The sequence below is a fragment of the Electrophorus electricus genome, chromosome 25 (assembly GCF_013358815.1).
Source record: "Electrophorus electricus isolate fEleEle1 chromosome 25, fEleEle1.pri, whole genome shotgun sequence".
Lineage (NCBI taxonomy): Eukaryota > Metazoa > Chordata > Actinopteri > Gymnotiformes > Gymnotidae > Electrophorus > Electrophorus electricus.
In genome coordinates this window covers 4529420-4544280 of record NC_049559.1, presented here as the reverse complement: position 1 = coordinate 4544280, position 14861 = coordinate 4529420, and the positions used below count along the sequence as shown (strand labels likewise).

Below are 14861 nucleotides of genomic sequence, written 5' to 3'. Positions count from 1 at the left end.
CAAATATACAAGACAGTGAAAACATGGAACATGGAAGCTGGGAGGGACTAACCATGACAGCATCCCAACATCAGATCAAGCTGAAACCTGACATGCTGCATCCATTAGCTATAATAATAATAATAATAATAATAATAATAATAATAATAATAAAATAAAGGTTACTATTCAAGAAAATCAAGTATATTTCTTACAAATTTTTACTTACAACAGGATTCAAATGATTCCTTGCAGTAGTCCTACTAACTTTTCAAAGTGTTTTTCGAAAACGTTTAGTTTTGTCACATTCATTAATTGTATAAACTTTTTGAACTATTCCTAGGATTTTCATTGTTTCACATCTAGTCAGGGCTCGTAATAATCTTTAGAGTATGAAATGAAATAGTTATCAAAAAAAAGTTGACTTTTTAACTATGTGCCTAAACATTGATCAAATGGGTAACAATATCACTTTTCTGAGTCATATCACTGAAATGCTATCATAGTTTGTCTGATTTTGACCAATATGAAAACATATATTCACACTACCATTTTGAGTACAACTGAGTACAAATCTGTTGCCAGGAGACTCTACAGTGCAGAATTACATATTTTGCATATAATCGTGAGCCTTGTGTTTAAATACGTAATGGACGGAAGTCAGGAACAGTATGTCCACAAAGACAGACTTCTACAGATACACATATAATGAAGGTCTGATGAAGGCCTGCAAAGAGTGAGCCAGTTATGACATGGGTAGTCTCTACAGTGCACAATTATCTTCTTTTCATTTATTCACAGGCCTCGCATCAACACTGTAATTTACAGATATATACTATATTGCCAAAAGTATTCGCTTGTCTGCCTTCGTATGCATATGAACTTGAGTGACATCCCAATCTTAAACAATAGTGTTTAGTAAGATGTTGGCCCACCCTTTGTAGCTATAACAGCTTCAACTCTACTGGAAAGGCTGATGTTGGACGAGAAGGCCTGGTTTGCAGTCTCCGCTCTATTTCATCCCAAAGGTGTTCTGTCGGCTTGAGGTCAGGACACTGTGCAGGCCAGTCAAGTTCTTCCACGCCAAACTCGCTTATCCATGTATTTATAGAACATGCTTCTTCCATGCCAAACTCGCTTATCCATGTATTTATAGAACATGCTCTGTGCACTGGTGCACAGTCAGGTTGGAACAAAAGGGGGCCATCCCCAAACTGTTCCCACTAATTTTGGGAGCATGAAATTGTTCAAAATCTCTTGGTATGCTGAAGCATTAACAGTTCCTTTCACTGGAACTAAGGGGCCAAGCCCAACTCCTGAAAAACAACCCACACCATAACCCCCCTGCACCAAACATTACACTTGGTACAATGTGGTCAGACAAGTACCGTCCTCCTGGCAACTGCCAAACCCAGACTCGTCCATCAGATTGCCAGACGGAGAAGCGTGATTCGTCACTCCAGAGAACATGTCTCCACATGTCCATGGTGGCATGCTTTACACCACTGCATCCGATGCTTTGCATTACCCTTGGTGATGTAAGGCTTTGATACACCTGCTTGGCCATGGAAACCCATTCAATGAATCTCTCTAAATACTGTTCTTGAGCTAATCTGAAAGCCACATGAAGTTTGGAGGTCTGTAGTGATTGACTGTGCAGAAAGTTGGCAACCTCTACGCACTATGCACCTCAGCATTCGCTGACCCCGCTCTGTCATTTTACGTGGCCTACCATTTCTTGGCTGATTTCCTGTCATTCCCAACCGTTTCCACTGACAGTTGACTGTGGAATATTTAGTAGCAAGGAAATTTGTTTCAAGCATAACTGTTTTTTTTTCCCCAGTGAACTGGTTCTTAATGTGTCCAAAATGAGAGTGCTACAGTTTGGTTATCTGGGCTTCCAGTGAAAGATGATGATTTATGTCATCAACGAAAAAAAATGGCTGGTTTGTATAAATATTTTTTAGATGGGCATCTATTAAAGTGGAAAAATGTACCAGATAAAATAGTAATTCTCAGCATCAAAACTAAAAAGGCTCTTAGTCTTTGGATGAGAAATTGAGTTCATACTGAGATTTCTGTCTTTAGTAAACGAGTGTTATTATTTTTTGGCAAAACTGAGCACAGTGTGAGACTTAAGATCTGTACTAAAACTCAAGAGACACAGGTGAAATTATTGAGGTCTTTATCTCAGGAGACACATTATGGTACTTACGCTAAAGTCTCCTTTGTCTTTCCATCTGATCTCATTATTGTCTAGGAGACACTACTGAGATATTATGATCTCCTTTTTGATTTTTCTTTCCTCTGGGTGACCGCTTACTTCTCATTTTAGCAGACCTGGTAGTATCAGAGAACCAGTTAACGAGTTAACGATAATGTTGCAAACGTAATGTAGCAAACGATAATGTTAACGATAATGTTGCAAATTGATACCAGATTTAGTGAGTTCTGGACGGTGCCTCATGGCCCGCTTGAACCTGGAATTACCACTTGCGCCTATATTCATAACTGATTCATAACTGATGTTACTGTGAGAGTAATCCTTTTAAAGTTGGTACGGCACCCTAGAAACCACAAATTTCCGTACACGATTCTGAGGAAAGCGTCATTGCTTTTTCAGTGGAAACTGCAGACGCTAGCAGGCTACCGGAAAGCCCGAGAGCTATCGGCAGTTTAATTTCGGCGCTTTTTTGTAGTGTGTGTTGGTAGTATAACTGTGGAAGCCTATGTTATGCTTCACGTTTAGTGCAAAAAGGTACGCGTCGATGTTTTTAAAGTGCTCACTATAATATCTGCTTTGATGGTCCTAAACATTTATGTCAGCGAAATGTACAGTAGATTGCAAATGTGCAACAGCATTCTCGGATGACATTTTAAATGAGAAGAACGCTTATTGCTTTATTTAGGTTATGTATTTTGTATTGAGCTATCGTTTTGAATAGCTTCTTAATCTACAAATGTGTTAATAAATATTCTTAAATCATAATCGTATCTATTGAACATAAAAGCAGTAGGACAGTGGGCTAAACGTTCTCTCTTAAGACCGTGTTGTGTTTAAAGGTCTATTTTTTAAGATGAACGTCCAAGTTTTACCCAGCGCTGGAAAGTCCTACAAGAATTTCCTGTACTCGGTTTTGTTTCCCCAGTTTCCCCAAACCAGTCTGTTCCTGTCACTTCCTTTTCTTTTCAAATAACCTACCTCCTGCTGTCGAAATTTCCTGAGCAAACCCACAAAGAAAAATATTTATTTTGTAGGTGTCAGGTTGCATGTATTAGACATTACCTCAATCGGCCTTCATACTAAGTCTTGAAGGAGAAGTCCTGTAATCGGCGTGTCTAGATAACATGCTTCCTCATACATTTTATTTTTTGTTGGTGGCGATTCTCAATCTTTGCTTACAGTCCGAAGGTAAGCTTTCTGTAGTTTTGTAGTTTCATTTTTCCCCAGACTGGTAATTAAAAATCGTAGTTTTTTTTAACATTCACGCCATCTGCACTTACAAAAAGATCAGACGAGATAACTATATCTCAAATATATCCTGGATGTATTACGGTAGCTCGTCTGTGTAAACGCGGAGGAGGTGCGGCCGCGGCTGTTGTTTACAGTGTAGATATTAAAAAGATTCGTCTTCAGATAAATCCATTTAATTTTTAAAGATCACTTTCCTAGCTACTCATAAGACTTCCTTGTGTATTTGCTGCGCTAATCAGGCCAATCATTTCAGCATGTTGTAATTTAATATTAATGACATTGAAGTGTTTTACTGTAGGAATTTTTAGGGTGGCAAATTTCTGAAAGTTTTGTATTCGTTTCTGTATATATACTTTTGAAGTTCTATAAAATACATTCATTAGATTGTTAGCATAGCATTCCACTATATTCTTGAAGAAACAATTCATTTGGGATGTCACATTTATATAAAATATTTTTTTGATTTTGTACATACCAGATTTTATGTTCTATAAAATAAAGTAATTATTATCAAATGATATTCTTGAAATGCACTTTTTCTTCTATTCAGGATATGACTTTCAGTCATTTTTACTCTAGGAATATAATGTAATGGTCAAAATCCTGTAAAATGTATATTCGGTGTTATATATAAGAATTAAAATGTTGTAAAATAAACAAATGAAATGCTTATGAAATCTCTATATTCATGAGGAACACTTTCTCGTGTATCATGATTTTAAGTAACTTTTACTGTAAGACATGAGAGTGTATTTCAAGAATATTGAGTATAGCTTGGCATGCCACCAGGCCTGTGATGGGTCAGTGTAAAAAACATGTTGATTTGTTCAAACATTGGTGATTTCAAGAATTAGCTACACCCCCAAAATTTGCTTTTCAAATTGTCTATCTCATATACTATATTGACAAAGGTATTGGGACACACCTCTTAATCAATGAATTCAAGTGTTCATTCAGTCCCATTTCCACAGGTGCATAAAATCAAGCACCCAGCCATGCAGTCTATCTTTACAAACCTTTGAGAGAGAATGGGTCATTCTAGAAAGCTCACTGAATTCAAGCATGTTACTGTAATAGGAGGCCACCACTGTAAGAAGTCAATTTGTGAAATGTCCTCCCTACTTAGCCATGAATTGGCAGACTACATAAAATTACAGACTGGGGTCACCGAGTGCTGAGGTGCATAGCGCATAAAAGTCACCAATACTAGGCACTTGTTCAGTGTTGTGCATTCCTACTATCCAGCTATTAGGGAAGCAGATCAGGACATAACACTACTGACTTCAGTTGATCCCCATTGAAAACAGCAGGATGGCTGGATCCAGTTTCTGTGTTAGTTTGTGGGAGTCTAATGTCTCTTTCCCTTTCTCTTTGTAAAGCTTCCACATTGTCATGTTTTTACAGTCTATGCTTTTATACAGTCTATACTCCCACATTGCCATAGTTTTTAATGCTATTGATATTGTGATACATGTGTGAACACAACACTGTATTTGTATGGTGCAGTCCTTATGTGGAATGGAAAGACATTTAATTAAATGCAAAGACATTTCATTTAACTTTAACATATGCATTTAAACATTTTATGTAATTGTTAAAAGTTGTGACAATAACTGCCAGTAGCTTGCACATGCTTTACTTAGTGATTCCTTAGCTAGCTTCCTTCATTTTCAAATTCAGAGATAAAATGTAACACAAACAACTCACTTCACTGCCTTTTTCTGAGGTGGTAGGAGGATCAACAGATATTACAAAGCATAGGTTTAGGGTTCTTACACTGTGTAAAGAGTTCATTTCCACCCACAAATTCCAAAAGTAACTTTTGATCTTTTCACTAAGAGAAAATCAGTTCAATGATGAAGCTCTTTTCTGCCTGCAAATTCTTTTGATTTTCTCTTTAAGAGATAACCAGCTCAGTTATGAAGAAACCACTGACCTGCTTTCAGGATGAGCTAAATGTCATTTATGAACTTTGAAATTTACGACCAAACCACCCCCCGCCAAACTACATAAACTCTGAAACTGTAGAATGTAGACTTCTACATGTAGAAGTGTCACCCATAGCTTAAACAGGGTCAGTCTCTCTCTGCAGCTCTGAGTAAAAGGCCTGGTGGTTAGTGTTTTCCCCCTACAGTTTGACTGCACAGCTCATTTTGAATGCGCCACTATCCATGTTTGAGTCATAACCCATTGCCTAGGGAATGGTAGCTATGAGGACACCAAGGTTGGGACCTCAGTAGTTTGGAAGTGACTCTCAAGCTCGAATGTGAATCACTGGAGTGAGGCAGCAGGAAAACAGAAAGGTGAAACAAGTGAATAGAATAACTAATAATGAGGGGATTGTGAATGTGGATTAGTGGATGGTTGGCTGAGTGGTGGCTGACACTAACAACCTTACAAAAAGGTAAGCACAGAGAGAAACTGAGAAATAGTTGAAATAACACAGGTATAAAATAGTTGGTGTAGTTGGTAAGTAGAATATTACCATCAAAGCATGATGAAAATAAGACAACAATGAAGTAGTGAAAATACAGGTGACTGGATTGTGCAGTACCAGACCTAAATATATCCAGCAATGTAAATTATTACTTTATTGTAGGTAACATTTCTACTGTATGGACCTCACTAAAATTTTGATATTGGTTATGGCACTGAAGGTCAGTCCTCATATTAGCCAAAACTGCAGACCGCAAAAGGTTCCATTGAAACTAGAAAGTCTTGTGGTCTGGAGTGTTATACTACTTCACATTTGGGTCATAAAGAAGTTTTTATTTCTGAGTCAAAAATTGTCACACAGCTCTCTCTTTTGTACAAAGAGGATTAAGTAGAAATGCTCCTGTTATTTGGTATTCTTATTTTATGATGCAGGTTTCATAGTAAACAGTGGTGTCACAATACTTTGTCCATTCATCTGTAACATCGGGCAATAACATTTAACTTTTATGTTGTCCCACAAGCTAAAATAATTAGACCTTATAGTGTTTTTTACATTGAATTCGGTTCTGTTTTTAGAACGTATCCAGCAGACATGCTTTTTAAGTGACAGAGCAAGTACAATAGAATAGAATAGAAGAAAATGTATACATAAGGATATGAGTATACACTATGGATGAGAAAAGACTCTGAAAACATATTTTGATTCAACATGAAAAAAAAACATAGTTTATTACATGAGTCAAAATCTTTGTAACCAGTTTAATTAAGGTAACATCATATACCAGTTTGCCAATGAAAGGTTAAAATGAGAAAGTGAAATCTGTTTCTCTTCTATTGTGATAGAGAGTATTTTTACTTATATGGACATTGTACATTAAGTAAAACTATTACAAACTGAATAAACTTTTGTTTTGTTTCTCTTACCACTGTGTCCAGAACTGTACAACACAATTTCTAGCGGAGAGTGTAAAACTTGTTTTAGACCAGTATACAGTTGTACTTTGTTCATAACATACAGTAACTCTACTTTTCAGCATTTCAAAATACAAAACACCTGGAGATCATCATGGACCATGTGTTTTCACTTGAGTGTGACCAACTGAATAAAGAGGATGTAGTCACTTGGAGCCAAGAGCAGAACCAGAGTTTGCTTGCAGAAAGTTTGCCTGCAAAAATCAGGCTTATAAATAAATCACTGTGGTTCTTCCCAGCACAGCCGTCACACAGTGGGAACTATTCTTGCGTTATCAGGTATGAGGATACATTCTACACTAACACGGTCACTCCCAGTTCCAGTCCTGGGGATGTTATGCTCTCATAAACGACTTACCAAGAACAAGAAAACATGCAGAACTGGGAATTATAGTCACAAATTTACATCATGTGCTTTTTGTCCCAAACCCACTTTCTGGGTCTGATTTATAGTAAGGTTACAAGTGAACAGGGTATAGTAGCAGTATCACCTGCCTCTCTTGTCTTAACTTCCTGATAATTGTGTCCCGAGCTAACCTGTCTCAGATAGATGTTACTGATGAGTAATATTTCAGTTCCTCTCACTTTACTTTTTCTTGTGCAATGTCCTGCCTGGGCACATTGACTTAGTCAGACACTTTGCTTTGTGTTTTGATGGCAGGGGTCACCATGGATATTTGGAGAAACAATTTTCAATTTCTGTAGCAAACAGGACATGCCCACTAGTGTCCTCCAACATACACAAAATTTATTGGAAGAAAGGCTTAAATTTGCCCATTAATTGTACCTTTGACCACATGAAGAGAATGCTGCAGTTAGACCAACATTACAAAGTGTCATGGCAGAAGGTATTATTCACTACTGGAATCCTAAGACAGACATCTTCTTAATTTTTAAAATTTTAAAAACAACTTATTGAACTAGTTCAATCTAAATGAACTGTATTCTAAATCTGAGTTAACTAAACTATACTAAATATGTGTGCATAACTATATGTAGCAGTTTCTTCTTAATTTTCTTAAATGCATAATTTCTCGTGTGTTCACATAGATGGTATGTCATCTCTTCTCTCTCCTCCTGACTAGGGATGTACCCCACTTAATAAGAATAACCACGTTCTTCGACTCAACAGACTTTCAGAGAGTGACAGTGGAAACTACACCTGCTTAGCTAACTTCACCCAGGCAGGACACGTCTACACTGCTGCTAGGACCTTTCAAGTCTTTGTCACTGTTCCTGGTACACACGTGCACACACACAGAGCGAGAGAGAGAGAGAGAGAGAGAGAGAGAGAGAGAGAGAGAGAGAGAGAGAGAGAGAGAGAGAGAGAGAGAGAGAGAGAGAGAGAGAGAGAGGTTAGACACTTGAATAGTTATTGAACACATTATACTGATTGTGGGTATGTTTAATTCAAACAAATGAGAATAATAATTAGAGTCAGGAGTTTGAATACTTTGAGAATCTTGATTTAAAGTCTAACAAAGCGTGTCCAATGTGTGCATTACTCAGCACACCAATTATATTACATTTAAGCTTAGGTGCTTAGGCCAAAAATATTAATCTACCTAACAACAACAAAGGAAGGGACACGTGGGTTGCAAATTGAACATTTCTGCAGCTGAGTTAATAAAATGAATACGTATTATCCATGCATAGTGGTCATTTTAATTAAACTTTAATTTCACTATGTCAGCCCCAGGTCTTTTCCTTTGGACATATTCGCTGCTCTTTTGGTGTACAAGTCACTTACTTTGTTACAAAGCTGTGCTTTAACACCTGAGTTAAATGTTAATACAAAGAAACCCTGAAAATATACTAAAGAAAAAGCTGCCTAAATCCTGAAGCAGCCATTCATGAACTGTAGTTGCAGGAAGCTGATTTCAGAACATCTGGAAAACATGAAATGTAGAGATCTAATTCTCACTGAACTCTGCTTGTAACATGACAGAAATATTCAGACGAGAGGTTTACTGAAGTAAGGTCAAAACCAAGCTGTAAACAGCAGACAGGCAATGGTCCAAACTAGTACTGGGTGAACAAAACACAAGGGAGTTTCTAAAGAGTCAACAGAGATGGGCTGACTTCCAAAACAGGTGGGCAGAAAAAAATATGATACACAGAGGCAAATTCATAAAGGAATAATACAAAAAAATAGGCAAGGTTGAGTAGACAATGATGAAAGTCCAGAGAAAACATTCAGTATGCTTATTAATCATCGGTAAAGCCTCACCAAGAGGAAGTGAGCAGAACAGGCTTATAGGAACAGATGAAACTGATTAGCACTTTGGAGATATTGATATCTAGTGGTTTCCCAGATAAGAGAATTCAGGAGCTCTCAGCACCTGGCTGGCTGGTGCGTTATGTGGAATCCTGAGCAGCAGAGCCATGGGACAACACGAGACCACTAAATGTTACCCCTCTGTGGCAAAACGTGGAGCAATCAGTTTAAGACAAACAAACAAAAAATGCACATATTTTCAGTGAATAACTAAGTTAAATGAATTTATTTGCTCACTGTACAAGCTTTATAATACCAGGCATTGTTTAATGATGAACAATGAGTTATTGTGAAAAAATATATTTTAAAATAGCAGGGTTGATGTTTCATAATTGTTGATATGTAAACAGGTCCAGTTCCACAGAGCCCTATTGTGGTTAAGCCAAAACATGAAACAAGAATTGTAAAAGTTGGTAAGTAACAGTATGTTATATTATTCCTACTGTGCCAACAAGAGTATGTGTGTCTGAATTATTTGAAGTGTTGACAATATTTATTTGTAACAGATTCAGTGATTATTTTATGGGGTGCATCTGCTGTATACTTGTGAACTGTGCAGTGTTATGTACATATTTATGGAACCACTGCTGTTTGTATATGTGTTTACATGTGCTTGTGTTTGTATTTCTCACTGCAGGTTTAAGGTATGACTTAAACTGCAGAGTGTTTATTCAGACAGAGGATGTTTCTGAAACTTTTGTTTACTGGCTGGTGAACTACAGCCATACAGAAGAATTCCCAGAACTCAGTGAACTACATTCATGGTACAGATCCTGTATGAAATTAATCAAATCGAATATTAAGCAATGCTGTACATGTTTTCCTGAGAGTTTCTGTCCTTTTTTTCTGCTTGGTTTTAGGTGTGAACAAGAAGGCAGTGCATCCTATTGCCAGTGTAATCTTTCTTTGGATGTTCATACCGAATTTCTACATGTCCCTTTTACATGTGTTGCCCTTAACTCTAAAGGAAAAGACAATGGCACAGTCATACTTCTCCCAGGTATTATGTTAAAATGCACATGCATGTACATCATTTTTGCCTTCAAAAGTACTGGCACAGTCTTGGACGGTAAAGTCAAACTTATTACTCCTGGTATATATTACCCGGTATACAGATATATAGCAATATTTTGTGTAAATGTTAAATGTGTTTCTCATTACAGCTATTGGTGCACGGGGAGGGGGGGGGGGGGGGGGGGGGGGGTAGCTATTTTTACTTTGCTGTTCCAGTTATGAATTCTGATTAAGATGTTCATTAGTTGTTGGTTCCATTCATTAACCATTTATGTTCATTTGTCTTTCCTGACAGCCAGTGAGGGTGAACTGTATGGTGGACTGGCTCTGCTCACTAGTTTTATTATTCTAGCACTGGGTTTGCTGATCTTCCATCTTTTTAAGGTGGACCTGGTGCTGTCTTACAGGAACTGCAGCCCTTGCTTGCAAAGGCAGAATGGTGAGTGATAGAATTCAGAGTCAGCAGGTTTTTCACATAGCTCTTAAAGTCATTTGTAGGTTATTTGGTTATTTACACACTGCAGATGCATCTATTCTCCCCACAATTACACTCTGTTTTCATTGTTCTTATCAGTGATTGTCTCCGCTAGTGAGATAAGAAAGGACTCTCAATATCAGTCACGTATTTTTCTGTATTTCAACTATATATACTGGGCCAGCTGCTAGGCCATCTTCGGCCACCAGAGGGCGGCACAGGGTTGCATCAAAGGAATAAGGTGTAATAAGCCACTTGTTCTCCCGTCTACTTAAGAGAAACTCACAAGCTCATACTTGGTTGTTTTTTTTGTTTCAGAGTTCTGGCAAAAGTGTTCACTTTTACTATTCTTACTGTAATTTATTTATTAAATTTTATGTAGTTTTCACATTTTCAAAAAAGTGTTAGATAATGATCACTGATGGAATGAATATATCATATCATATCTTTGTAGTGGTAACAATTGATTTATTTGCCCAGAGTCAGAGGAAGGTACAGAGAAAGGACAGTAGGAAAGATACTCCATCTGTGGACATGCTACATATGTTTAGTCGTTATAATTTAGACCTAAAACACACCAGACATATCGCAGGACAGCATGGCTTCCCTTCTGATACTGACTGAATAAACCCCAATGCTTTCCCCACCTTACTTTCAGTCTTCTAGCATTCCTTTTCTGTAGCGGCATTGGGACAAAACACACCCACATACAGTATCTTGTAGTTACCAAGGGAAATGGACCGCTATCTATTTCTTTCAAAAAAACACAGTAACAGATGAACTATATTGACATATAATGACAAGAGCCTCCAGTGGCCTTGCTGAGTATAAGGACTATTTCCCTGCTTTTGTGTTAGTGGTTTGCTTTATTCTCTGATTGAGAGAACGTCGGGGTGGGATTATAGTGCAACAGCTCTGAATCAGGAAGTCAGTGCCAGAAGAATGTTTGTGATCCTTATCGTTCCACCACTGGGTATCTATATTGTGCTTAACGGCAGGCAAAATACTTTAAAGTTTTTAAAGCTGAATCAAATTGCAATATATTCAGGTGATTTAGGCATTCATGCATAAATGCACTGGTTTTGCAATTGGTAGGCTACATTTAAACAAATATAGAAAGAGAATAGGTTATACATCTAAAAGTAGTGGTGTAGCAATCATTGATCAGTCCTAGAAAACTACCAGTTGGAATATTCTTCTTCAGTTACAACCCACTAAAATGCACTTTACTACCTACTAAAAGAATGTACCAAAACCTATATGGATATATTTGGAATGCCAAGATAACCATGCCTATACACTTAATTTCTAATGTTTTTACCCTTTTTAAATGTATAGATGGGAAGCTGTATGATGCCTATGTCAGTTATCCCCATGGCAATGATGAAAACACATCCTCTGTAACAAACTTCGCTCTGAGGATCCTTCCCAAGGTCCTAGAGGATGATCTTGGCTACAGACTGTTTATTAGTGGTCGTGATGAACTTCCAGGTGCAGGTACACACACATTCAGTCATAGTTTGGCACACCTGCCAAACAGCATATGAATTTTTAAAAATTATTTTATTGGGTTTTTCCAAGATGCTCAACATCAGCAACAATAATCTTTATATTGCATGTTAATTTTAAGTTCAAAATCTCAAAGGAAAAACATACGTTTTATTACAGAATCTCATGCTTCTTTTCCCAGCTGTCCATGACGTCATTGCAGAGAAAGTTGGCAAGAGCCGACGGCTAATCATTATTCTTTCATCACAGGCCTTCAAAAGGCCTACTGACAGTACCACCACAGGACTTTCACATGTGCCTGCTGAACATTTGAGCTTAAGCAATGATGCAAGGACAATTTATCCAGATCTCTCTGACCTAAATGGTATGAAGGGCTTAAACTGGGGACCTTACGAGTGCTGGGTAGGTGTGTATGATGCCCTGATTAAAGGGCATTTGCAGGTCATCCTGATCCAGCTTGAAGGGGAAGTGGATGTATCTTTACTCCCAGAGTCACTGCGCTACATCAGTCACACTCAGGGTATACTGAGGTGGAAGCAGGACTACAGCACCAAGCCTAATGGAAAATTCTGGAAGCAGCTGCGTTACCGCATGCCACCAGTGCGGAAAGCCAAACTGGCTGCTATAGTCTAAAGTGGGTAAAGTAGTACATCGTTCTATTAGGTTTATTCAGATAGGTAGCTTATGGAATGTGTTCAGTTTGGGAAATGCTGTGACTGCCAGTGCTGTAAATGTAACACAGGAAATTATGTCATTAATGTAATTATAGGATGGCTTTATAATTTTAATTCATTGAATGGAAGCTACATTAAAATATCTTTTAAATCAATGGCCAAGTAGCAAAACTTCTTAAGTTTTAAAACTTAAGTCTGCAGGCAATATTGCCGATTACAACTTGAACGTAAAGAAATACAGTGACATCATGCGAAATGAGAGCTTGGCTTTGTCTGCAATCAAATAGAATGGGTATAGGTGCCTAAACAAGCTGAGTAAACTTGTTACCTCACAAACTTTCACTTGAGAAATACACAGTAATATATATAAAAATGAAAAAATAAGCAGTTAATGTCTAGTCCAATTTTCTGGGTGTCCTAGTCTTGTCCCAATGGTGTGCATGTGTCCAAAACCCATTCCACAAGAGAACATACATTAAGGGCAACGGAGTTGGCTGGGGAGGAGGTGTGGTGGGGTACAGCAAGGGACATCGGGGTGATGGGAGGAGCCATGGCAGCTGAGACGAGTTGAGGCTCAGTAACATCACGACATCAGGTGTACATAACTTGGCAGAAACAGAAACTAGATTATTATGCATGTCCAGGTACGAGGGTGTGTACCTGGTCCTATGGTAATGTTTACACTTGATAAGCATCTGTCTTTGTTTGTAGATATATTTGACGTTATTCTTTTAACTGTTATTTTATATTTGTTAATTTGGCATTTTTATATATTTTTATCTGTATATAATTTGAACAATATTGTCATCAGGCCCTGTGACTGATGAGGCCTTAATGTCTGTTACATTTTTGCATAAATAAAGGTTTAAATGGAAACCATGGACTGCTGTAATGACACCATCTGTTCCCCACAAATAATGATATATATACACACACACATTTTAAGGTCGGCTGCCGTCACGACTGCTCCGTCCACACCTGGCACTTTATTCGCTCTTTTCGTCCTTCCCGCTATCCCTGATATCTACACCACGAGGCGCATCTCATACAGCAGAGATGCTATTTTTTCTCTTAATCTACATAGCACTCACCTCAAGCCGTCTCTAACCCCGAACCCAAGACGGCCGACGAAGATCCTGAGGGAGAACAAAGGACACGATACGAGGAAAAGGACTCAATGGAAGCGAGCCGGCGTCAGGAACAGGCTGAGGGCTCTGGCACACCGAGCTCCCTTACCCAGCATCCTGCTAGCCAACGTCCAGTCTCTGGACAACAAGCTCAACGACCTCCGGGTCAAAGTTCCAGAGGGACACTCGGGACTGCAACCTCCTCAGCTTCACCGAGTCGTGGCTGAACCCAGCGGTACCAAACCATGCCATCCAGTTCTTCTCGAGTTCACCGTATGGACGGGACGGCAGATTCGGGGAAGTCGAGAGGCGGTGGAGTGTGTGTGATGGTAAACAATAACTGGTGCAACAATGCCAATGTTGTTACTCTCGCCCGCTCCTGCTCACCCAACCTGGAGCTGCTCGCCCTCAAGTTTCGTCCTTTCTACCTTCCTCGGGAGTTCACTTCGGTCATCGTCAGCACCGTGTACATCCCACCCCAGGCCAACATGGACACTGCACTGTGGGAACTTCATGAGGCTCTCACACAGTTTCAGGTACAACACAGGGACGCTGCACTTATCGTGCTTGGGGATTTCAACAGCGCTAACCTCAAGCGTGCAGTGCCCAACCTTTACCAGCACGTAACTTTCCCCACCAGGGGAAATAAGACACTCGACCACTGCTACACCCCATAAAGGACAGCTACAAGACACTAGCTCATCCACCGTTTGGTAAGTCGGACCACGCCGCCATTTTCCTCATACGAAAATATAAACAAAGGCTGAAACAGGAAGCCCCCGTTCAGAGGGCGGTCGCACGCTAGACACACCAATCGGTGGCCACTCTGGATGACGCAGACTGGGACATATTCCGGCGCAGCACTGATGATGTCAGCGAGTTTACGGAGGCAGTAGTAGGGTTTATTGGGAAACTGGTGGAA

The 14861-nt window shown here is 38.9% G+C and overlaps 1 protein-coding gene across 1 annotated transcript; it reads left to right on the top strand.

The window, feature by feature from the left end:
• Positions 1 to 3182: 3182 nt before the first annotated feature.
• Positions 3183 to 13243, top strand: LOC113575388 (interleukin-1 receptor type 1). The gene is made up of 10 exons (XM_027006862.2): positions 3183 to 3391; positions 6925 to 7141; positions 7524 to 7710; positions 7948 to 8101; positions 9491 to 9553; positions 9778 to 9904; positions 10001 to 10140; positions 10450 to 10593; positions 11968 to 12126; positions 12320 to 13243. Exons 1-10 carry the CDS (start codon positions 3328 to 3330, stop codon positions 12769 to 12771), a joined length of 1707 nt encoding a protein of 568 aa, XP_026862663.2. The 5' UTR covers positions 3183 to 3327; the 3' UTR covers positions 12772 to 13243.
• The last annotated feature ends 1618 nt before the right edge of the window (positions 13244 to 14861 follow it).

What these genes read in the sequence shown, in the direction of transcription:
- LOC113575388 (XM_027006862.2), top strand. Translation starts at nt 3,328, where the DNA reads ATGCTTCCTCATACATTTTATTTTTTGTTGGTGGCGATTCTCAATCTT. An exon ending in TCTTTGCTTACAGTCCGAAG is followed by an intron (nt 3,392 to 6,924) that starts GTAAGCTTTCTG and finishes TCTACTTTTCAG; the next exon opens with CATTTCAAAATACAAAACAC. An exon ending in CTCAGTGAACTACATTCATG is followed by an intron (nt 9,905 to 10,000) that starts GTACAGATCCTG and finishes GCTTGGTTTTAG; the next exon opens with GTGTGAACAAGAAGGCAGTG.